This window comes from Primulina eburnea, chromosome 3, assembly GCF_022965805.1.
Source record: "Primulina eburnea isolate SZY01 chromosome 3, ASM2296580v1, whole genome shotgun sequence".
NCBI lineage: Eukaryota > Viridiplantae > Streptophyta > Magnoliopsida > Lamiales > Gesneriaceae > Primulina > Primulina eburnea.
This window is the reverse complement of record NC_133103.1, coordinates 50,712,450-50,721,904: the sequence shown is the minus strand read 5'-3', so window position 1 is coordinate 50,721,904 and position 9,455 is coordinate 50,712,450. Positions and strand designations below refer to the sequence as shown.

The window sequence follows — 9,455 nt, the reverse complement described above, 5'->3', positions numbered from 1 at the left end:
CAGGATTGGGTAAAATGGAAAGATGCTATCCAGGTTGAATTGGATTCGCTAAATAAACGTAATGTTTTTGGACCTATAGTCCTTACACCTGAAGGTGTAAAACCTGTTGGATACAAATGGGTTTTTATTCGAAAGCGAAATGAGAAAAATGAAATAGTAAGATATAAAGCTCGACTTGTTGCACAAAGTTTTTCTCAAAGGCCTGGAATTGATTATGAAGAAACGTATTCTCCCGTGATGGATGCAATTACGTTTTGGTATTTGATTAGCTTGGCGGTATCTGAAAATTTAGAAATGCGTCTTATGGATGTTGTTACAGCTTACTTATATGGATCACTTGATAGTAATATATATATGAAAATCCCTGAAGGATTTAAGATGCCTGAAGCACAAAGTTCAAAACCCAGGGAATGTTATTCTGTGAAATTACAAAGATCATTATATGGGTTAAAGCAATCAGGTCGAATGTGGTATAATCGACTAAGTGATCACTTGATGAAAAAGGGATATGTAAATAATTCAATATGCCCTTGTGTTTTCATTAAGAAAACAACATCCGGATGCGTAATTATTGCTGTATATGTTGATGATTTAAACATCATTGGAACGAATAAGGAAATTCAAGAAGTTGTGTCATACTTGAAGGAAGAATTTGAAATGAAGGATCTTGGAAAAACCAAGTATTGTCTGGGTTTACAAATTGAACAAAAAGAATGTGGAATGTTTGTTCACCAGACAAATTATACAGAAAAGATCCTTAAACGTTTTAATATGGATAAAGCAAATCCTTTAAGTACTCCAATGGTTGTTAGATCATTAAACATAGAAAAAGATCCATTCCGTCCATGTGAAGATGATGAAGATATTCTTGGTCCAGAAGTACCATATCTAAGTGCCATCGGTGCCCTTATGTACCTTACAAATTGTACAAGGCCTGATATATCTTTTGCCGTAAATCTGTTGGCAAGATTTAGCACATATCCAACAAAGAGACACTGGAACGGAATTAAACATATATTCCGTTATCTACGAGGAACGACAGACTTGGGACTTTTGTATTCAAAAGATGCTAATTCAAGTGTGATTGGTTATGCCGATGCTGGATACTTATCTGATCCACACAAGGCACGTTCCCAAACTGGATATGTATTTACTCGTGGAGGCACTGCAATTTCTTGGCGTTCACAGAAACAAACGCTCGTAACTACTTCATCAAATCATGCTGAGATTATTGCACTACATGAAGCAAGTCGTGAATGTGTGTGGTTAAAATCAATGACCCAACATATCCAAATCTCATGCGGATTATCATTCGATGAGAAACCTGTGATACTATATGAAGATAATGCTGCATGTGTTGCTCAAATGAAAGAAGGATACATAAAAAGCGACAGAACTAAACATATTCCTCCTAAGTTCTTCGCATTCACCAAGGAGCTTGAGAAGAATAAATGTATTGATGTTCGTCACATTCAATCAAGTGAAAACTCATCAGATCTCTTCACAAAGGCACTTCCTACGTCAATATTCAGAAAGCACATATATAATATTGGGATGCGCAATCTACGAAATTTGTGAAGAATTGTTCATGTCAACATCAGGGGGAGTTTACGTGACTGCACTCTTTTTCCCTTACTATGGTTTTTATCCCAATGGGTTTTTCCAAGTAAGGTTTTTAACGAGGCAGTACAAAACACGTAATGAAGACATCATCGTATCATGATCATCATCACAAGGGGGAGTGTTGAAATATTATTTAAAATGTGAAAAATATTTGTGTTGAAAATGTGAATGTTGAATGTTGAAAAATAGGTGTTGAATATTGAAAATTAGTGTGTGATGATGTAGGTAATGATGTATTTTATTTTTGGATTATGTGTAAAGATTTCCTATAAATAGATCTCTCATTTGTGAAGAAAATTACAATTGAGTAGAGAGAAAAATATTGTAAAGTGTGTAGTTTGGTAAATTTTGAGTGTTTGAGATTTTTACTTTTTACCATAAATTTTTACTTTTTCACAACAGTTGATAATTTGTCCTTTGGCTATTTATTAATATTTAGAATTTGAATAAATCAAATGGAACTTCTAGAAACTTAAACCTTTAAGTCAAACCATAATACAAATTTCTAAAATAAATATATAAAATAAAGCAAGTGAACCAAACATTAAACATTCTTACATGGGGCGATTTCGCTATTTCTAAACTTTCCGAGGGTCAATTGCAATTATATGCAACTAACATCTCCCCATTTCTCCTATAAATTCCCATCACATTCTCAGCATTACACCATCTCCTTCCAAGCCAATTCTTAGCATATATCACCAACCTGTTCTTCTCCTACATTCTTTTCTTGCTCGAAAAACATGACGATCGTCGAATTCTCCGATGAAATCAAAGTGCGGGTCACCCCGAAGAGGATGTTCAAGGCATTGGTAACCGATTCCCACAATATCTTACCAAAAATAATCCCTCATATCTTTAAGAGCATCGATATTCTCGAAGGCGAAGGCGGCGTTACCGGTTGCGTTAGGCAAATAAATTTCCCTGATGGTAAATATATTAAAATTCATTCTTTGAATTTATAGACTTTAAATATCAATTCCATATGCATGCATATAATACATTAGGAAATTATTTAACCTTCAATGGAATTAGTGAACATTATTGTATCTTACAATATTGTAGGTGCTCCATATTCTCATATGAAAGACAAGCTCGAAGCCGTCGATACCGAAAACCTAGTGGTCAAGATCGTTCTCTTCGAGGGACCTGGGCTCGGGGAGAAGATGGAGAAGTTTCACTCCGAACAGAAGTTCGTGGATTCCGGTGACGGCGGATGCATCATCAAGTTGAAGAATCACCATCACTTGAAGGCAGGTCACACTTCAATTTCAGAGGAAGAGTTTAAAGCAGCAAAAGAACATGGCCTGACATTCTTCACTGCGACTGAAGCATACCTCGTTGCTCATCCTGATGTTTGTGCTTAAGAAATTAAATTTTCCAAGCATATATTAAAAAAATAAGTCCTAAAAATGGACATATATATGGGGTTTGGATCTATGTTGTGTACTTCATTTTATGTGAGTTTGTGGTGTTTTGTTTTACTTAAAAAGTGAGATTTAATAATAAATGTTTTAACTTTGCTTTTCACCAAATCTAATTTCCAATCAAAATATTAAACTTCATAAATGTTGTATATTATCCCATAAATATATATATAAAACAACATTATTAAATTAAAATAACTCTATCGAACGGTCTCTACATATTAATATTTAATATGTAATAATAAATCACCATACATTTGAGCCATTTTCAGATAATGTGGGGTTTTTTTTAAAAAAATATTTTGATGTCTTTTTTGTCTCTGGCATAATATCTAACTTTTGTTAATTTACCAAAAGTTATAGTTATGATAATAGTTCAAATCAAATCTTTTAAATCGTACGAGAGATCAAGTATTATGCTTCGATCGCTCTTCCAACAATAACAATTATTGCATCTAACACATGGCCTTGATTTAATAAACTATTCCAGGATATTTCAATAATTTTATGGGGGTTGGAATAATATTTTATTCCAAATATTCCAAAGAGACGAACGTTGAAGAAAGTAAGAAAGAAAAAATAAAAATTAATTGTTTCACATTCACATGCTTTTATTTTATTTTCCTTTTTAGTCATCGGTTGGTTGTTGTGGGTCAAGTAAAGTTCTACGGTAAAAAAATATTGTTTTATTTTATTTTTAAAAAAACAATTATGAAAATAAATCTGGATAATAATTTATACACAAATAAAAATTTTGAAATCAAATAAAAATCAATCCCGGTAATAAAGTCACCTAATTTTTTTAGCTCGGTTCATTTAATCAACCTAAATAAAAAGAGATTTCACAGTAGTTTTTATAAAGTAATATTGATGTCCATAGATTTGCCCTTTGGGAATCCTAAGGGAGCAGGAAAACTTTCCGCTGAGGAATTAAATTTTTCCTCAATTACCAATATATTATATATATTATTTCTATTTAGTTTAGAATATGATAGATATATATCTATATATTTGGCTTTAGAATATGATATATATATATATATGTGGATAAATATTTGGTATTTTAATTGTCTGGTGGTCTCATCAATTAAAACAAAAACAAAATTACACGATTAAGACTCAAATTTGACAGGTTATATGAAAAAAATTCAAAACACTGAATTAATTTTTTTTCCATAAAAATTAAAAAAATGAGAAAAACAGATAATAAGCACTCTTGAAAAATTAAAATAAAATTTATAATTTTGTCATTTTTAATAAGTTTTTAGATTATTTTTACATAATTTAATTTTTCATGAAAAAATAATAGGAGCTAAAAAAGGAGTATTTTGTGGAATATAAAAATTACATCAAGACGCTATTTTGTCTCTATTATGACTCAAATATTATATATATTATATTATATATTACGAAAAATGTAAAATATGAATATATGTTTTATTTTGCGATTTATTGTATTTTGTTTATATATAGTATTTGATATATTTGATTTTTAATAATTAGTGCAAACGGAATTTATTTAAACAGAATATAATACAATTTGGAACATCAAATGAAGCACGTATTGTCTATGTTGTCCACATCTAAGATAATATCGACCTATTTTTTTTACTCCACACACACTTTTTATATTACACCATATATTTTTATTATTCTAAAATTATAATATTTGAATTTGGGAGACTCATTATTATTAAAGTTGATCAGTCAAGATTAGAATATATTTATTTTTTAAAAAGTAGATTACAAAACTATATATCAGATAAGAACGTTATCTAGGCAGGTGGCCTTGAAGTCCAAGTCTGCGGTTGACCCAAACGCTGGGATGATTAATGCAATATTAGCGCCGTCCGTGCGTAAAATAATGACTATTATTTATGTGAATCATGATTATAAATAGATCAAAGTTGATTTATAAAATAATTTCATAGTTTTAATTATTATTTAGAGAAAAATTATATAATTATATTAAATATGTGATTTTTAGATATAATATATGAATTTTTTTTATTTTTAAAGTGGATTAGATATTATAGTTATGAGTAAATTATGTGAAAATATTATTTATCTAAATGAATATGATATTTTTGTAAAAACTAATTGGTATGTCAAAGTTGGAACTCATTAATACGCTATCTTGTTGGGCAAAAACTTGTGTGAGACAACTCACGAGTTCTATTTTGTGAGACAGATCTCTTATTTGGATCATCCATGAATAAATATTATTTTTTTTTATGCTAAGAGTATTACTTTTTATTGTCAATATCGGTAGGGTCGACCCGTCTCACAGATAAAGATTCGTGAGACCGTCTCACAAGAGTCCTACTCTGAAATAAAAATGACTACGTTTTATCCTTCAATTTTCAAAATATTGCAAAATAGAGGTGTTAACAAAATGTTATAATCACGTATCGGGTAGGCAAATTCTAAATTGCTTATTTTTTTTAAAAAAAATATTAATAAAACAATATATAAAGAGAAATAAATAAATATAAATACTATTAATGATGATGTTGAAGTTAATAATGACAAAATAAAATTATTTATTTGGTAACATTTGTTAAATACACCTATTATGATTTTTTTTACTGAAGAGTACAATTCATATTTTATTTTAATATTTTTTATGACTTGCGAATTTGCAATCTTATCATTCGATGCATTTTGGTAAATTTCGGACTAATGTAATAATTTGAAAATTACATTAGTCAGGTAAGCCGTACTGACAAAGTCTTGAGTATTAAACTTGGGGTAGGTCTCATGTGAGACCGTCTCACGGATCACAATCTGTGAAACGGGTCAACCCTACCCATATTCAAAATAAAAAGTAATACTATTAGCATAAAAAGTAATACTTTTTCATGAATTATCCAAATAAAGATCCGTCTCACAAAATACAACTCGTGAGACCGTCTCACACAAGTTTTTGTCTTAAACTTGTCTCAAAAAGTGTTATTTAAGGACGATTGAACTTTTGATCATTGACCAATCGTTCATCTACCCCATCAACTCAAACACTTTCGGTACACCATTCCTATTTTATTCTTTAAGCCGACCGAGGACTTTTTCCTAAGGATCAGCAAAAGAAAAAGACTCAATTAGTGATGGAATTAATTATAAACAAAATCTTATCAGGAAATAATAATATATTTATAATTGGAAAATTTTTGTTTTATAGAAGATCAAATTTTAGAGCAACTCCAACCATTCTCCATTTTGGAGAAAATCTTCAAAATGGAGTATCAATCTTGCTCCAACCATTCTCCATATACCTACTCCATTTTGAAGTGATGAATAGTGATTCTCCAAAAATGGAGAATCTCAACTCCATCTTCATATATTTTGGAGAATGGCATTATTTACGAAAATGCCATTCTCCAAAATTGCAAATACACCCTTTAATTTTTTTTTATTAATTTCATATATTTAAATGTTTATTTCAATACTTTTACTAAATTTTAATGATTTTTTGGTATTATTTAATTTATTTCAAGTTTTCTCATTTTTTATTATTTATTTATTTATTGTAATTGAATTATTTTGATGAACACGTCCGATTCCAAAAGTTTCTTGCACGTCATTGTCAAATCAAAGACAAATCGGCTCACTATGCACTCCGAAATGCTCTTATTGACCATTTGTGGGAGGAATACTCTAATTCAGAACATTAGTCTTTAAATCATGTGTAGTTTATAATTATATCGATCTATGTATGTGTTTTAATGTTGTATGCGGCTTGAAATTCAATGTCAAAATAAATGAATTATGTTTTAAAAAAATGAGTCACATTTAATTTAATTTGTTTAATATCATATTACATAATTACTATTTTTATATTAAATAATTTGGAATAAAAAATATAAAAAATAAAGAATTTATAAAATTTAGAGAATATGGGTTGGAGAAGATTTTTTAAATAGAGAATGCAATACTCCATTTTGGAGTATAGAGAATGAAAAAATGGAGAATAGGGTTGGAGATGCCCTTATAGGACTCATAATGGATCCGGACATCCAATGTTTTTAACTAGCAAAAGATCAAATATAGGACTCGTAATGGATCCGGACATCCAATGTTTTTAACTAGCTAAAAGAATAGGCAAAAATTTGTGTGATACGGTCTCAAAGGTCGTATTTTGTAAGACAGATCTCTTATTTGGGTCATCCATGATAAAATTATTAATTTTTATGCTAAGAGTATTATTTTTCATTGTGAATATCGGTAGGGTTGACTCATCTCACATATAAAGATTCATAAGATCGTTTCACAAGAGAATTACTCTAAAGAATATCATGAATTATATATGGTATTATCATATTATTATATTCAATGGTAAAATGTATAGTCATTAGAAGCTTCATTAGAAAATTTGGTTGATCAGTTGCCCATATTTTATTTATTAAATTTAGAATTTGACTAAATCAAGAAACTATAACCTTAAAAAATTAAAATCAAAGTGGATTGTTATGACCTAGTTTTTTAAAAGAACTTTTAGTATAAATTTCTGAAATTAAATGTACAAATAAAATTATGAAAGTGAACTAAAATATTAAATATTAATTCATACATGGGGTGATTGTGGAATTTCAAAATTCAGTAGGGGATAGGTGCAACTATCTCCAACTAGTCCCCGATCCCCACTTTTCTCCTATAAATTACCATCACAAACTCAGCAATTCACCATCTCCTTCCAAGTCCATTCTTGATACATTACCAACCTTTCTTCTCACACTCTTTCGAGCTCGGAAAACATGACGACCGTCGAGTTCTCCGAGGAAATCAAAGTTCAGGTCACCCCAAAGAGGATGTTCAAGGCATTGGTTACCGATGCCCACAACATCTTACCAAAAATAATCCCCCACATCTTCAAGAGCATCGACATTCTCGAAGGAGAAGGAGGCGTCACCGGATGCGTTAGGCAGATAAACTTCCCCCATGGTAACCTAATTAAAGCTCATTTTTTGAATTATATGTTACATTCCTATACATATCAAGCATGTAAATAACTATAAATATCGTGTATATGAAAAATTTATCCATTGGTAGAAAATTGAATGGAACAGTAAGCTTTATATTTAGGCAAGAAACATGTAACAAATATCGAAATTTTGATTAACAGATAGCACGTTCTATATTATTTGACAGGAGCGCCTTTCTCTCACATGAAAGACAAGCTCGAACTCGTCGATGCCGAAAACCTAGTGGTCAAGTTTGTGCTCTTCGAGGGACCGGGGCTAGGGGAAAAGATGGAGTCGCTGCACTCCGAACAGAGGTTTGTGGATTCCGGTGACGGCGGATGCATCATCAAGTGGAAGAATCACCATCACTTGAAGGCTGGTCACACCCACATCTCAGAGGAAGAGTTTAAGGCCGGAAAAGAACATGGAATAACATTCGTCACTGCTACTGAGGCATATCTCGTGGCTCATCCCGATGTTTGTGCTTAGAGAAATTAAATTTTCAAGCATATATCAAACATATTAGTCCTGAAAAAGGGCAACTGGGGTTGGTTTTTATTTCATTTTGTGTGAGTTTGTGGTGTTTTCGTATACTTAAAGTGAAGAATATTATATCAATAAATGTTTTTATCCTATACCGCTATACGTACCTCTGCTCTTTTTATTTTATTTATTTATATATATATATATATTATATATATATATGTATATATTGAAATCCAGAAAAGAGCATTGAGTAAAAATCTAAAAAAACATGAAACAGTGATCAAGTTGTGCGACAAATCAGCTTGAACATGTTTGATCTTGATTCGAAGTTCAAAAACGATATATTTGAAGCTCGAGGTATGCTCGAACTAGTGTTTGAACTCGAAATTGACTTCATGTTATCAAACAAAAAATCAAGTGGCATGGAATTGGAGAAGCAGATCAAGATTTTCATTTTCAGTTCATAAAAAAAAAATTTAATTTTCAAAAAAAGAGAAACAAACAATCAAATAAATAAGTATTTTTGTAATTTGAGAAGGGTGTTTATAGAACATTAAAAAACATTATGAACCCAAAAGTAATTGCTTTAATCCCCGATCATATACTTAATAATATAATATATAAGTATATTAGATTATAATTAATTTTCGCAAAAAAATCATTTGTAATATTCTTTATTTAGTCAAATATTTAAACATTTACACACAAAAAATATATATATATATTTTGGATTTGTTTAATCCTTTACAAAAAGTATTTATTAATCATTTAGTTACATAATTTTTTTATCAGTTTATATTTGATATATTACTTTGTCATCATTTTTCAAATATATATATATTGAATTATGTGTTTGTATGAACTACCTAATTTTTAAATATTGTCCTAGGTATAAAACCGGAGAATATGAATTAACAGAATTAATTCTTATGTACGACGTTGGCTTAATAAATTCGGTCAG

The 9,455-nt window shown here is 30.1% G+C and overlaps 2 protein-coding genes across 2 annotated transcripts; both read left to right on the top strand.

Annotated features, from left to right (window-relative positions):
* Positions 1-2,282: 2,282 nt before the first annotated feature.
* LOC140828548 (major allergen Pru av 1-like) lies at positions 2,283-3,145 on the top strand. Its single transcript, XM_073191481.1, has 2 exons — positions 2,283-2,553; positions 2,689-3,145. Exons 1-2 carry the CDS (start codon positions 2,367-2,369, stop codon positions 2,988-2,990), a joined length of 489 nt encoding a protein of 162 aa, XP_073047582.1. The 5' UTR covers positions 2,283-2,366; the 3' UTR covers positions 2,991-3,145.
* A 4,565-nt stretch (positions 3,146-7,710) lies between these two features.
* On the top strand, positions 7,711-8,643 carry LOC140828547 (major allergen Pru av 1-like). Its single transcript, XM_073191480.1, has 2 exons — positions 7,711-7,988; positions 8,196-8,643. Exons 1-2 carry the CDS (start codon positions 7,802-7,804, stop codon positions 8,495-8,497), a joined length of 489 nt encoding a protein of 162 aa, XP_073047581.1. The 5' UTR covers positions 7,711-7,801; the 3' UTR covers positions 8,498-8,643.
* The last annotated feature ends 812 nt before the right edge of the window (positions 8,644-9,455 follow it).